General features: G+C 36.0%; 2 protein-coding genes across 2 annotated transcripts; one reads left to right on the top strand and one right to left on the bottom strand.

The window, feature by feature from the left end:
- Nucleotides 1-499: 499 nt before the first annotated feature.
- Nucleotides 500-2,913, top strand: LOC126055835 (pancreatic triacylglycerol lipase-like). Its single transcript, XM_049846560.2, has 6 exons — nucleotides 500-659; nucleotides 920-1,106; nucleotides 1,393-1,541; nucleotides 1,902-2,147; nucleotides 2,257-2,599; nucleotides 2,824-2,913. Exons 1-6 carry the CDS (start codon nucleotides 623-625, stop codon nucleotides 2,867-2,869), a joined length of 1,008 nt encoding a protein of 335 aa, XP_049702517.2. The 5' UTR covers nucleotides 500-622; the 3' UTR covers nucleotides 2,870-2,913.
- A 1,736-nt stretch (nucleotides 2,914-4,649) lies between these two features.
- Nucleotides 4,650-7,149, bottom strand: LOC126055836 (pancreatic lipase-related protein 2). The gene is made up of 6 exons (XM_049846562.2): nucleotides 6,997-7,149; nucleotides 6,539-6,722; nucleotides 5,696-5,844; nucleotides 5,262-5,507; nucleotides 4,833-5,175; nucleotides 4,650-4,751 (listed from the first exon to the last, which is right to left on the bottom strand). The coding sequence occupies exons 1-6, from the start codon at nucleotides 7,025-7,027 to the stop codon at nucleotides 4,706-4,708; spliced, it is 999 nt and encodes a 332-aa protein (XP_049702519.2). The 5' UTR covers nucleotides 7,028-7,149; the 3' UTR covers nucleotides 4,650-4,705.
- Between the last annotated feature and the right edge of the window lie 8,355 nt (nucleotides 7,150-15,504).

Raw genomic sequence — 15,504 nt, forward strand, 5'->3', positions numbered from 1 at the left:
AATCTTATCATACGCTTTATTAGTCTCCGTAGTGATTGTTGTCCATCAGATATCAAAGATAAGTGGAACTAGGGTGTTACTAGGCATTTTGGGGTTCTACAGCGAAATACTTATCAAGACCGTCTAGCAAAAATATTGAACTAGCACAGATTAGGAAAGCTTTTATTTAAAGTAAACTGTCGCGTTTAGCATCGACAGTATCTGCCTGACCACTCAGTCTTCAAAAAAATTTGGCTTGATCTGGGTGCTTTGGTCACTTTGGGTGCTCACCATTGCACACTCATTACATCGAAGTAAAACATCCTCGATTTTACAACTAAAACTACTAAAGCAAGAACACATAACACAGCTAGATGAACGCATAACATGACTTATCAATTAAGAATGGATATTTTAATTATTTCATGCAAGTGGTATTTATATAGTCACTATTGGTCGGCCAGTATTTTGTACCTATGGAAAGCTTATCAAGTTATAATATGGCAACCAAAATTAATCCACAAAGTGTTTAATCATTTATCTAAGACAAATGATCAAAATCTTTTATTAATTGATAACCTTTTCAATAAATAGGTGCGCTTGCTCGAAATATTTCACACGGTTCCTTTTTCTCGTCGTCATAATGAAGACCGCTCTATTATGTTTCCTCGTGGCTACGGGTAAGTCAGACAATACTTTTTACAACTTTTTCTAGACGTAATTCGGTATCATCGTTGCTGTCGTACCAAGATAAGATCAAATGCTTTGTTTGTTTTATGACTATAACCTTATGTTGAACAGTGTTATTGACAAAATGTATTGACAAATCCAAATCAATAATCTAAAGTCATGGTATTATACCAAATAAACCTATCATACTACATTTTATACCATATATTTTGAAAACGCAGATCTCTAACATAATTTGTTTCCTTTCCAGCCTACACTGCATATGCAGGGCCAGCACGATCAGACTTCTCAGAGCACCGAGTATATCCACGGTTCATCAAGTTCCCTGATGGCAATGAAGTATTACATGATGTAGACCTTGAAGCTCCAGCCCAACAATCATTCCTTGATGAAGTCAACAGAAACCCTGCTAACAACCAGTATCTGCTGTTTACCAGGTAGGATTCCTTCTATGTAGATGGTCATGTCATGTAAGTACTATAATATCACTAAACCCGAAACTCATGTTTATATGTGGATGATATAATACCGGGGTCATAGCTGTCCAAAAAAATGTCTTGACCCTGATTCTTGACGGATAATCCTACTTTTGACAGTAGAATTGTGAAGTGCAAAGAGAAGTTTGAATATCAGCAAGCCGACATAGATCCGCTCTTGCTTTCTTACACATACATACCAAAATAGACTTCTAACATTCATAACTTTGTTCATGTTATATTTCAGGCGTAATCCAAGATCATCCCAGTCTTTGGTCATGAACAACGTTGGTTCAATCACTTCTTCCAACTTCAACCCTAACCACCCAACAGTTGTCATTGCTCACGGCTGGCTCAGCAACCAGGAGACCAATATCAATCCTACCATCAGAGACGGTAAGGAACCACATTCTCTAACCTAATTAAATAGAGTATTTGAATAATAATCAATACGTTTTGAAAGTATGCAAATTATGTATCATTAAAACGAGGAAGTGTTGAAACAAAAATAAAACCTGTAAATAAATAAGGAAAATACAAATCACGCAACACACTGGTTTGTTCTAAGAATTTTGCTAAATTACGTCATTTTTTAAACGCTTTAGACTTAACTAGTCATTTTTTCAATTTTATCAATGTTACTTGCATTTTCGCCGGTGTTTATGTTAGCATTTTTTATTCTAAAATACTCTATTGTCAACTCTTCGTTTACTTTTTCTAATATATTTTAACATGGCCATTCATTGTTCTTTGCAGCTTATCTTAACAAGGGTGAAGCGAATGTCATTGTCTTGGACTGGAGAAGGCTTGCGATCTCCAACTACGTCACAGCCGTCAGAGGAGTTCCTGCTGTCGGTCGTGGTCTTGGACAGTTCTTGGCTTTCTTGAACTCCGTGACTGGCGCTCCTTTCAACTCCATGCACCTGGTCGGCTTCAGTTTGGGCGCTCACCTTGTTGGTAACGCTGGTAGACAATTAGGAGGAAGAGTTGCTCGTGTCACAGGTAATTATCTTTTTCATACCTAATAGACTGTACTTCTCAAAGCTTATCTTTTTAGTGCCATTCATTTTACCTAACATCATATTAAAACTCGAATCCTCTTTTATTTTAGGCCTCGACCCTGCTGGTCCCCTATGGAATCTCAACTCCAACCGCATCAACCCTAACGATGGTATCTACGTTGAGGCTATCCACACCGATGGCGGTTACACCGTCGGAGGTCTTGGCATCGGATCTGATGTTGCCAATGCTGACTTCTACGTCAACGGTGGCATCTCTCAACCTGGTTGCTTAACCAACGTCTGCAACCACAACAACGCCTGGAGATATTTCGCTGCTACAGTGACCTACAACCATATTGTTGGTAACCAGTGCTCGAGCTCATGGCAAATTACTTGGAATAACTGCAGTGGTGCAAGACTGAACATGGGTAACGACGATTTGAGGAAATCTGGGTTAGTATTACTTTCTTTTTCATTGAAGCACCTTTTTACTTGCCTTAAAGTATCTGAGAATTAGTTTACCATCCAAACCTTTGTTTATTGGACATATTTTGTTAATATCAAATAACTCATAGAAATGTTTCTTTTTATAACATAAATGTCGGGCAATGTCTTCTTCCTATCTGGTAACTGAGTTTATGACGAAGAAAACTAACCATTCTTTCTTAATTTTGCAGATCTGGACGATTCCGTGCCAACACCGGCAGGAGATACCCCTACTAATACGACGACTCACTCACTCATAGTAATAAAGGACCTATTTTTTATTTAACGCATTTTATTTTTCTTCTTCAATGACATAAAGATTCTAAAGTAACTAATCTCCAAAAAGACAATTTTCGTCTAAGTTTACCATGTGGCCGGTTAAAACTAATTGAACAGTAGCTGTTACAAATCAACCTTGGCAATCAAAATAACACCTGATAGTTTAATCAGAACTCGTTCAGGATACAGGTGACAATAATACAATCTATTAGATCCTATCTTTATTCATTATCAACAGGTATTTGCTTGCACGTTGGGGGGAATTTTGGCAATCATTTAACAGATCCTGTTATTAAATGTTTTACAGTATAAATAAACATAATTTTCCCTGAGTGATACAAACTATAAATTTCCCCTTTTGAATGAAAAAGAGGAAAATCTGTTTGCATTTTATTGTTTCGAAAACTACTACAAACCGGTTTCTACCAGATAAAATACAATTTATTGATAAATCCGTCGAATCGGCTAGAAGCTTAATTGATAAATGGATTCGATAAGTTGATTGGCCTTTAAGAATTTCTGAACGATAAAATCCGGTAAAAAAATGCTGTCTATGAATACTGTGTAAAATATAAAGTTAGGAGCTAAATGAAATAATTCTTTTGATGCAGTTGGTACAAAACATTATACCTACAAGGCTTTTTTATATTACACTCGGGTCCAAGGGTTCTTCTTCTCGCACCGATGAAAAGTGACTTATAAACTTCTTCGTCTATCTTCCTAATCAACCGAATAGTCCAGTGCTTCAGTACCTAACTACTTATCTCCTTATTGTCATACGTGACACCTTATCTGGTTAACGACTTTATATTAGGTCAAAATAACTTTGCAATTATTCAGCTGAAGTATTATCAAATAATCCGCTACTTATACGATTTGATATAATTTCAATTGACGTGCTTTCACAACTTGCATAAACAGATTTTTTTTAGATAGATAGATAAAACATTTATTCAGACAAACAAAAAGACACCACAAAGATACACAATAAGAAAAATAAAACAAAACAAGAAGTGGGTAGAAAGAGAAACATGAAATATGAAATACAATCAGAGATTAACGGCGCGCTGCAGTGTCTTACGTTTGCACCGAATGGGAGTCCAATTCAGCATGTGTCAGGTAGAATACCTGACGCTGGTATTCTGCTGGATCCCTAAAAATGACGCAAGGACGTCGAGTAGACTATTGGTGTGTGTGCTGTGTGTATTTGAAATAAGTGTTTTATGTTCTGTGTGTGTGTTGTGCTTAAATGTGAACTACGATTAATACTGAAGTGTAGAAATGTGTTACTAGGTAAACTACTAGTACTAGTTCTCTCAGACTACGAGTGAACCGGAATACGGCGACGAAACACCATCACGGCAGGTACCTGCTATCGCTATATTATTATACGCTATATCGGACGTGTTTGAGATCGTCATACCAAGTTCTTTTTGTGAGTTAATGAGGAACTTTCGAAGGTGTAATTCTAAAAGTACCAAGAGTTTTGGCATTTCTTATTGGCGGGGGAATGTTGTTCCAGCATTTAGTAGCAGCGTACCAAAAACTGCCTCTGAAGGCCGCAGTGCTGTGTACCTACTACCTACCACTTAAAATTATCACGATTTTTATACTTTTAGGTTTATTTACGTAAATTTTTCTCTGGAATAAATAAACAGCACTTTTTTTGTATTAATACACCTCATAAATCTTCAAACAGTACGTCTGTATGAAAGGATGAAAGCAAACATAAAAGAAATAGTGTATACAATTTTATTAAACTCACAAAATTATGTCGAAATATCACCTCCATACTTAGTAAGGATAAGATCTTCCAGTGTTGACGCGGAACATACCAGATCTGTGAACAAGATAGAATTATTGTTAGATTGTTAAATACTAATTAATTAAGGAGATACATAAGACAAAAATGAATACTCACCCAGTTTTCCTCAAATCATCGTTACCCATACGAAGTTCGCTGCCACGGCAAGTGTTAGCGGAGACTTGGAGTGAACTGGTGCATTGTCTTCCTACAAAGTGGTTGTAGGTGACTGAAGCAGCGAAGAATTCTACTGCACGGTTGTGGTTGCAGAAGTTGGTGAGGCAGCCAGGCTGGGAGGTACCACCGTTGGGGTAGAAGTCAGCGTTAGCCACGTTGGACCCGATACCGAGAGCTCCTGCACTAGAACCTCCGTCGGTGTGGATAGCCTCAACGTAGACGCCGTCACGGGGGTTGACACGGTTGGAGTTGTAGTTCCATAGAGGTCCAGCAGGGTCCAAGGCTGGAAGAAAAATCAATCACGTATCGTTTAGAGAGGGTCATATAATATTAAGTTTAAATGTAGAACCTTTGGGTCGTCGAACTTACCAGTAATACGAGCAGCTCTTCCACCAATTTCTCTGCCAGCGTTACCAACAAGATGAGCACCCAAACTGAAGCCAACGATGTGCATATCACTGAAGGCTGCTCCAGTCACGCTGTTTAAGAAGGTCAGGAACTGTCCGAGGCCTCGTCCAACAGCGGGTACTCCTCTTGCGGCTGTGACGTAGTCTGATGAAGCGAGACGTCTCCAGTCCAAGACAATGACGTTCACGTCGCTTTTGCGAAGATACGCTGAAGGAAAAGGTAGCATTAGAGCACATTGAAAATATTTTATTCCAAGAGACCACCAAACACACTCCTTCAGATTCTACTTCAAGATAGTGTTTATCTTACCGTATACAATCACACAATTTACCGATTTGAAAAAAATACATGAAAAACAAAGCTAGAAATATTGTTAAAAATATTTTTAGCCGTACCATTTCTGATGATGGAGTTGGTTGAAGTGTATTGATTGCTGAGCCAGCCGTGAGCAATCACAACAGTTGGCCGGTTGGCATTGAAATTGGATCTAGTAATGGAAGCTGCATCGTTTATCACCAGGGTCTGGGACACAATTTGGTTCCGTCTGAAACAAAATTTTATATATGATATATGATAAATTGTTTTGTTTACCTGGCTCGTACAAAAATACACTTTATCGGTTGATACTTGAATGCATTTTAACCATCTACTAGAAAGGAGAAGGTTCTCAATTATTATCTTTTATGTTTGTTACGCGATTTCTCGAACTTTCTGTCCCAATATATTAACTTATGGGTACTAGTAGATCTCCCTTTTTAATGTCGGTCAAAACTTGCTCAACGTATCCCTTATGAGACAAAGACAGTAGTAAACCTTCAGATTTATGAGCCACAAACCGTTTGACACAGTTCACTCTTATAAAATTCACAGGTTGCGGTGTGCTTCATGGTCAACCTTTGTACTCTTGACTATATAAGTAGAAATAAAATTAAATATTAAATCAGAGCCTTTTTTTCTCGGTAGGTCAACGCACCAGGGTACTTTTACATTGCATTGGCAATTTGTCTTCAAACAACTAAATCATATGGTAAATTATTTCACTCAACTTTAAATTTTGAAGAAATGCTGATTCCCTTTTTAGGTTACCGCTATGTGAACAAATATCTATATTTTTTACAAAAAAAGTATTTCCAGATACATGCGTGGCTATAACTATCTTTGTGGTCTACCAGTAAGTCCACTTTAAAGTATAGGCACTATCAGCAGATAATTATAAAGAATATACAATCAAAACTGACCTAGTATACAGCAGGTACAAGTTGTTAGCTGGGTTCCTCTCGATCTCGTTGAGGAGTTCCATGTCAGGCTCAGCCTCGAGGTCGACGGTATGCATGACACCTTCTCCATCAGGCACCTCAATGTACCTGGAGTATTTACGTTCATTTTGCTCTTCTCCAACCGGTATCGCTGATGCGATGTACACTGGAAGAGTTTAAATACTCGTAGCTTAGAAATATGAAGGCTGACCGTTTGTAGATAATACAAAAAATAAGCAATGGAGTTGGAGAAAAAAAATGAAAAAGTATAAGTCAACTAAGTCATATTAGTAATTTAAGCCAAAATTTAAGTACAAGTAGCCTCGGCAAGGGGTAAACCTTGGCGTGACGTATTTTATAGGTACGTCACGCTCCAAGATTATGTCAAAAAAACGACCTAGGACTTGAAAATGATATAAATTATCAAATATTATATTTACCGGCACAAACTAAAATTAAGAACGCTTTCATTGTTGCAACAAAACAACACAAATGTAGACAAAACAACTTGTACACGGCTTGTTATTTACCTCTATTATATATCTGCCCTAATATTAGGTTTATTATCATCATCAATGTGGTGATTAATCAATCTAATCGTATTTAATCCTGATTTAAAAATCGCATCTTCTGGAAATATTACGTAACTTCCGTAATATTTTGTAGTTTGTATCAGCACGTGCAAAATAATTGACTGATTCTATATCAAACTTGGAAAAACATTGTCTAGAATTATCTTAAGTTTATAACCGCTGATATATTCACGCCTTTACTATGCTGCATATTCTAAGACCCCAAATGAATTGGGAACAGGGCAGGAAGATGATGATGATGATATTCTAAATATTTGTATAAGTAACATTTAAAACATAAAGGTATCTTTAAAATATTTAATTGCACACCACACCGGAATATTTATCATAGAAATTAATTCCAAATTAATGTACCCAAAACTATCTCTATTATACTTATCAAATCCGTGATTATAAACTTTGATTTTAATCTTTTTAATCCTCTACAAGTGATTAAGAGCATTAAACTTTATTATATCAGAATATTCTACTGAATTCTTATCAAATTGATAAGTTGTAACACGCTCAATTTGTAAATAATAATGTACATAAATAAAGATATTTTGTGTTATATCATAGCATGTATTAAAACATAACCTCACACAATAAGGAGCGAGATAAATTAATAACAATGCATTTTGAAAGAATTTCTGGAACAGTCCATTATCAGTAGAAATTTTATATTCATATTATTTGTTTGCATTCCATAATGTATAAAGTAGGTGTTACAATTTGGCTTAGAGCTAGGTACAATTGTGGACCCTGTAAGGCACAGCAAAATAAAATAAAACTTACAACTAAAATTATTATTATTAAATCCAAAAAAAATAGGTATATATAAATCCAACAATTAACGTATCAGTCAGTCAGTCAGTCAGGAAGTCAGTTAAAAATACAGTAGAAATCTAAATACAAAACTCAAGACGAGTCACAAAGACCCCTAAACTCAAACTGGAGCAAAACAAACGAAAATAGTTTCCGAAGCTCACCAGAGCTGGGGTGTTGATATCTCTAAGTAAAAGTGTTGATTATCCCTAAGTAAACAGTTTTCTGCTCTCAGTTCTATCACGTCTATCATTGTGAAGAACTTACTAAAACAAGAAATGAAAAAAGTTTTCTTTAATCAGCAACTTGTGACCACTAGTTCTTAGATGAAAGTTTTTGTGGAGATAACTTAAAATTATGTTTCCAGCGTCTGTCACGTTTCATTATGTCCAGTGCAGTTCGGAGATCTTTTTGTTGAAAGGCTAAGTTTAATTAAATTTTTATAATGCTGAATCTAAATCGAAGTTATTATTTTGGTGAATTTTATGACTTGTAAAGACGTTATAAACTTTTTTATCCTATCACCTTTTTCTTGAAAGGCTAAAGTTCAAAGTTTATTTGGTAAATATTTCATGGAATGATAATTTTGTATCAGCATAACTTCCTATAAAACGGCGTTGTCACCAAAACAATCCTAAGCGACACAGTAATTAAATCGGAAACTACTATCAATTCTATCCAACAAATACATTTCCACACTAGCGTAACGAGTTTTCTAATGTGGCAGACACAACGTGATTCAAATAAACAAATGAAATCCATCTCGGATGAGCCCGAGATAAAATCAATAACATTTACGAAGTTCGTAAGCAGGGACTAGTGGTACGTGTCGGCGAGTGGGTGCTACCCTTCAACCTTACCCGAACACTGGTAACTCCTCTGGCCTCGAATACGAATCGTCACATAATGAGACCGTGAAAAACACTCGCTCCTCACAACTCCTCAGTCCGCAAGCCATCAGCTACAAAACGAATCGAACACGCAAATCCACGCATACAATTACAACCCCTAAAACATTTGCAATAAAGACCATTTTTGCTCACGAAACACATAAATACAGTAGAGTTACACTTTCCCGAATCGCTGTTTGATATTCTGATAACATTTGTGAAATAATAGGAGATGCTCCGGTTCACGTGTGGAGACACCCATTTAACGTTTGGCAAAATTTGATGAAAATACTTAGAAGTCTTCGCTTTGAACACCGAATGAGTGACTTCGTGACGTATAATCTAGCTACCCTTTTATTTTGACGAGCTCTCTCATATCGTTTTATCGTTCATAAGTTCATGTGACATGAGAACACTTGAGAGTACTCCTCTATTATTTAAGTTTGAATTATTGCAGCTACGTGTTCAGAAAGCTTTATTTGAAAAATGTAGCAATATATTCATAAAATGTAGTTACTACGTGTATGAAGAAAATGTTTCTTGCCTTTGCAATAGAAACGTTTATGAGGTAGTCATTCGTAACTTGCCATCATTTTCTGTTTACTCCAAATGGCTATAAATATTGGGGCCAGAATACGCGTGCTATAAAGAATTCACAATTACGTCTTGTCTTCCCAAGCATGATGATCAAACTCTATACATTAGCAGTTTGCAAAATAAAAACATTTGTCTGCACCTTTGTCTATTATAGTTACATGCCTATACAAAATAATCAATTAGACACCCGATATTCATCAAAAAATATTTCATAAAAATACCCAAATACCAACAACATTTACTATCAGAAACAAATACAAAATGCCCGTTCAGTAATCAACAATAGAATAGAATACCTGCCGTCGAAAAACCGAATCAGAAATACTCTGTATATTGTGCGAATTTGGAATATGATTTTTCCGCGGAAACCATATTCTGTGGGGTGTGTAGTAAATATTCATGAACAGAGGCGTGCAGTTTGGGTACAGTATTATATGCGACCGCATAAGAAGGAGGTTGAATGCAAAGTGTGCTCGGGAGACTCGCGCCATCGATTCTACGTCATTATCGATGCATGGCTCCTACACTGTGGCTACAAATTTTAAGTTTTCGTGTTTGTAAAAGTTTTGCGTATTTCTCTTAAAATAAAATGGCATACAAGTGGGCAATTGTTAGGTATCAACCTGCATTGATCAAGCGTTGTGATTAACACTTACAATCCTTTTCTGTGTAGTAGGAGGTCAGTTTCTAGCAATGAGACGATAAAAGCGCTGATGATGATGATGAGTTAGGCATAATTGCGAATGAAAACACTATATTCAATCAAAATAATTTATTGATAACACGCTTATTAAAAAGTTTAATTTTATATACTAATCAACTAATGTAATCAGTATTCAAAAACACGTCTACATTAATTCTATAAGTATCACTCGATAAAAATCAACAATCCTCAAACATTGAAGCGAAACCATAAATAAAACAATTGAAAGTTCAATTATATAGCATCTTTGCGGCGCAACATTAAATTAATTGAAATTGTTATGAAATGCATTACGTTTTATTGCGAGGCAGGCGTGTAAAGTACTGCTATTTTATTAATTGCATGCAATTTGTTCATGGTATTGCTTCATTAAATAAGGCCTATTAGTTTTATTGAAGGGCTGCTGATTGTCTCACAATAATGAGAATTAGTGCTGAGTTTGCACTCCGAATGTTGCCAGTATTTTATATTGGATTTTTCTTATCGCTACCAATCGTTCAAAGGCCAAATAAAAGCTTAGTGTAAATGATGACATACCGTTTATTTATTGCCCAACCATCATTAAACATTGCATGTGTGAAATGTGATAATCATGATAATATAAAACAATAATAGAATGTTATCCCAGGATAACACGTACATACCTACATATACACAAGGAAATAGTGAAAATATATAGGAAATACATACACACCTAGGAAATAGTGAGCTATTAAACAAATAAGAAAAGTCTTATTTGTTTAATAGCTCACTATTTCCTAGGTGTGTCCTAAACAAAGCTAGTGTTTAGTTACCTTCTCTTAGAAGTTCTAACAAGAACGTTAGATATCTTATGCACAAAGGAAGAAACCCTTTATGTACCGGTTGTTAATTACGGCGCAAACCACAGAGCTGCAATCTTACACGGTTAAACACCGCAAACAGGAAACACATTCTAATCTCTTGTCTTACAAACTTTATTATGTACAGAAGTAATTATTTGGTTGCTTTAAAAAGAGCTTCCAATTTTGAAAACGGTTAGACTTTTTTACAAACATATAATGCTCAGGCCCAAATGCTGGATTGACAAAGTCTCTCTGTTACATACTTTTTTTTTTAACTAGCATCAGATGGCCAGCGCTATTGATCCTCAATGTGACCTCTTTGGCACAAAATTTTAATTTATTTGCTATTTTAATATAGTTTCTGTGATTTTTCTTTTTTCTTTACTTTAATTTGTTTTGTATTGTGTTTATAAAATCATTGTTCTTTCTTTCCATAATCGTAAACCATGAACAACATGCTTACTTTGCAAAACTAAAACAAAACCAAAATCTAACACATTCAAAAGGCAACCAACTTCAGCCACAGCTCGGTAAAAGCAAACTAACAAAGGTTATATACAGCACATTATCTTACATCAAGCCCATTATACCAGCATCTTAATAACCGAACGGGGTTCGTACGGACCCCAAAATGCGCAGGGGTCAATAAGGAAACGATCAGCACTCGATTACCGACAAGCTCAACGAGGGTCTAATATTCCAAAGGCGCTTGATTTGACAACATGAGTGATATTGTTGGCCCTTTTTGCAAGAATAATATAATGACAGTGATGTAAATTACTGTCACATTATGTAGAAGTTTTACTGTTTAATGCTGGCTGGTTTTGTTTTATTTGAGGTTTGTTTTATTTTTGTGTCCACTAGCCAATCGACGAAGCATAATTTTAGGGTAATCTTATCAGCACTTTATTATTCTTGGCGCTGCTTTCTCTCGTCACAAGCTAGTCAAATTCAAGTTATAACTTAAGAACAAGGGTCGTCCCAAAATGTTTTGTTACTGAAAGGACACGTCCAAAAATGAAAATCAAAGGGATTTTTGTTACAGGTAAAATAAAGCTAGTATAATCAAGAAAAACAAAAACACTCTTCCAAAATACAAATGGCTACATAAATTAAGCGGCATAATTTTCGTAAAAAGCGGAGCATAAAAAAGCCTGTTTGTTATCAAGGGGAACAAGTTTCATAGTACGTGCCCCTTCACGCACAACTGTTCCCAGGAGTACAAGGAACGTGACTGCATCCCCCTGACTTCCATACCTACGATATTATAATCTGAGTTACGAACAACAAGTCACATAAACCATTAATGGAATGGGAAAGAAGCTTTGTCATTGAATATTAGATGTACTTGTCAAAAAGGAAGCTTTATAAATAGGTAGGTATATGATTTTCTTTACTTTGTAAAATTTTAGCTATTTGTCTCATTGTATTAATATAAGGGAATATTAATTCTGGAAAAATCGTATTGCGACGAGTCTGCTTATTCCTAAAAACTAAAAAGTAAACTCAGACTAGGTGCACTAAATGAGACAGTAACTTTATGATTGAAATATTGCCACTAGTCTAGAAATCGCTTTAACAAAACACCCTCGGATAACAAAGTCCTTTTTACCTAAGCCCGTTAAAACTATCAAGTAGAAATTGCGTCCATACAAAAAAGAACTATTACAAAAACACTTGTGCAAACAAGCAGCAACTTTCCAATTGAATAGCTACAAAAAGTGCTATAACGGACGACTGTCTGGCAAGTTATTTCAGAAATTACCCTCAGCCGGTTTAACCCGAACTCGTATGTGTACAGTTTTTGTCGGATTTTGGTCTCGCCACAAGCCCGGAAATCTGTTGTATTAGTAAAGCAATTTGTCCCGGGTCTGCTCGCCGCGCCGCGAACTTTTCTAATCTAAACTGTTGGCCCCCGCGTTCAATCTTCGTGAAAACTCGTTCGCCAGTCGTACGTACGAGCGTTGTAGCGCGCCTCAGATCCTATGATTTTACATTATCGATAATGACTATAGTTTCCCGATACGTACGTTCTAGAATATGAAACGCCCGCCGAACGTACTCAATACTCTTAAAGTTAGATAAATCGAAATAAGCTCCAGCTACAATATTTCCAGCTTCATTATAGTTCCTAAAATAACAAACTATACCAATATTGTAAAGTTGAAGAGTTTGTTTGCTCGAACGTGTTAATCTCATGAACTACTAGTCCGACTTAAAAAAATATTGCAATGTTTGATAGCCCTTTTATCGACGAAGGTTGTGGGCTTTTTACCAATATGCATAGTAATTTCCACGGGACACCGGTCAAATCGCCGGCGGAAGCTAGTTTTCAATGATAAAACATTCACATGCAAACACAAAGAATAACCAAGCAGTTTTGTCACTCAAATATAAAGAGCCCGTAAACCCAGTTGCACAAAGGATGCACTGTGCATCGTGCATTTCTTACGCGAGCACAAATTTACGACGTCCACAGGGAGTGGAGTGGCGTTTTATGTGCGCTGAAAATACTACCTATTTTTTGTTACTACTATTTTTTGTCCACAAATATGACGAGATATTGGAAATCGTAAATTTTAGGTTTCATATGAAAAAACGCTAGAAATGCAATTTTAAATAATTGACAAATTCTTTCCAGTATGACTTTTGGTTAGGTACTCATTGATCCAGCCATGGACTTATAGAATGTTGTTAGTATGTACAACTTTGAGTACCTATTTAATAAATATTATAAATTACTTTTTCTTTCCATATTTTACTACACCTGCCTACTCCCAGTAGGTACGATACGATAATCTTCTAAACAAAGGATAGTTACACGTCATTAATTAACGTAAGCTTAAATCGTATAAATATAGAAAACAATTACGCTATGTAAATGACATTTAAGCATTGTTTATGAGTACCTTTAATCACTTGATAGCAATATGATACCAATAGAGATTAGATTTTCACTGGTGCGCATATAAATAAAATCCCGTTATCGAATCTAGACCCCATATGAAATTATCTAAAGACTTTAATCTTATTAAGTGATTCATGATTTGCACTTAATGAGGGACAAAGGTTAACGATGTATTGTTGTTGTTTTTATTGGCATTGATAACCGTTAAATTAATCCTTTTTTTTGGGTGATTAAGAAAGTATAGAATAGACAACCGACTAAACAGTTTGATGTTATTCACGATCGACTAGTCTACCTCTCTAACTCTTTCGATGTCTGACCACACACTAACTAAAATCAAGTGAACTTTGTGACATTTTGGTTAGTTACCATCATCGCATATCGTACCATGAACTAACGAATTGGCACAGATTAAAACAAATGAACGTCGAAGTAAACCCGTACTGTCCTAGTCCGGTGACCCATATTCAGTGAGATATGAGGTTATTGAAAGGTTACGATTATTTCAATACTTAAAAAAAGTATGGGGGGTACAAATTTATGGGCGGAGAAATAGAAAAATGGTACATTTTACAGGTGCATTTATTTTCACAATTTTTTTTTTGTTGTTCAAAAAAGTCCGATAAAGATTCAAAATACCTACACATCCCCGATTTTTGCATTTTTATGCAAGTGAATTGAATACCTAAAACTCGTTTCAATTGTCACACCGAACTTGACATGGTTCAGATTTTCCACTGAATGACAAAAAACTTGTGCCTACAGCAAACCCCTGAATTGGATGAAACTTCAAAAAAAGCCGATACTTACAAAAAAAAACTTTCAAAAGTGGATATTTCACAAAACAAAGTCCTGCAGTTCGGAAAAGCGGCAGAGAAATTTTTGTTCGGTTGTGTTCAAGTCAGATTTTTGCGGCGTACCTACATTCACAATCCACGTGGGTCGTAGAGCCAGCCCGGAACGCAATTGTTCTTCAAATTAGCGAGTTGTTCACTAACGAGCGTTTTTCTACGCTCCCTTTTGCCGGTCGAGTGTCGTGCTCTTTGCAGAGTAATTCCTTTTTGTGTAATTGCTATTACTTTCTGTTGCGGATCCGAAAAGTTGCTTAAATACTACGGTATTATGTCTAGTAGTATTTATGGGTCTGTCATTAAGGGTTTCATACTTAATGGGTTGGCAATTTTTAATGTGTAGATACTTTTACAATAATAGCATATCACGCTATCATAATCACACATAGGTACATCAACATATTATCATCAATCGATAATTCTTTGTTGAGGTCAGTGAGCCTAAGTCGTGGTTGCGCATTTAAGTAGGATTAAATAATAGTCGCTTTGCTGAGTCCATTGTAAGTCCATTAAAACATCAAAACACATCTCAAAATTTACAAAACTATGCAGCATACACCACCAAAGCAGTAACATCAATCACAGAAGAGAGTGTAGATCTAAACGCGGTATAACGAGCTGGGAAAACTTAAGGTCCTCAAGGGAAATCAGGTTGATCGCAGATAACACCAGACATCAGGTAGAAGCTCGTAAATATTGCTCTTACAAATGTACCTATAACGTTGTGCGGCTATAAATTCTATGGAATGGAGACTGTTCGCGTTATCTTTGCATGTCC

The sequence above is a fragment of the Helicoverpa armigera genome, chromosome 17 (assembly GCF_030705265.1).
Source record: "Helicoverpa armigera isolate CAAS_96S chromosome 17, ASM3070526v1, whole genome shotgun sequence".
In the NCBI taxonomy this organism is placed as follows: Eukaryota; Metazoa; Arthropoda; class Insecta; order Lepidoptera; family Noctuidae; genus Helicoverpa; species Helicoverpa armigera.

Excerpts from the sequence above, each read along its gene's own strand:
- LOC126055835 (XM_049846560.2), top strand. The coding sequence starts at position 623 with ATGAAGACCGCTCTATTATGTTTCCTCGTGGCTACGG. Across the intron at positions 1,107-1,392 it reads CAGTATCTGCTGTTTACCAG|GCGTAATCCAAGATCATCCC; the intron begins GTAGGATTCCTT and ends GTTATATTTCAG. Across the intron at positions 2,148-2,256 it reads AAGAGTTGCTCGTGTCACAG|GCCTCGACCCTGCTGGTCCC; the intron begins GTAATTATCTTT and ends CTTTTATTTTAG.
- LOC126055836 (XM_049846562.2), bottom strand. The coding sequence starts at position 7,027 with ATGAAAGCGTTCTTAATTTTAGTTTGTGCCG. Across the intron at positions 5,508-5,695 it reads CAACTCCATCATCAGAAATG|CGTATCTTCGCAAAAGCGAC; the intron begins GTACGGCTAAAA and ends CTTTTCCTTCAG. Across the intron at positions 5,176-5,261 it reads AAGAGCTGCTCGTATTACTG|CCTTGGACCCTGCTGGACCT; the intron begins GTAAGTTCGACG and ends TTTTTCTTCCAG.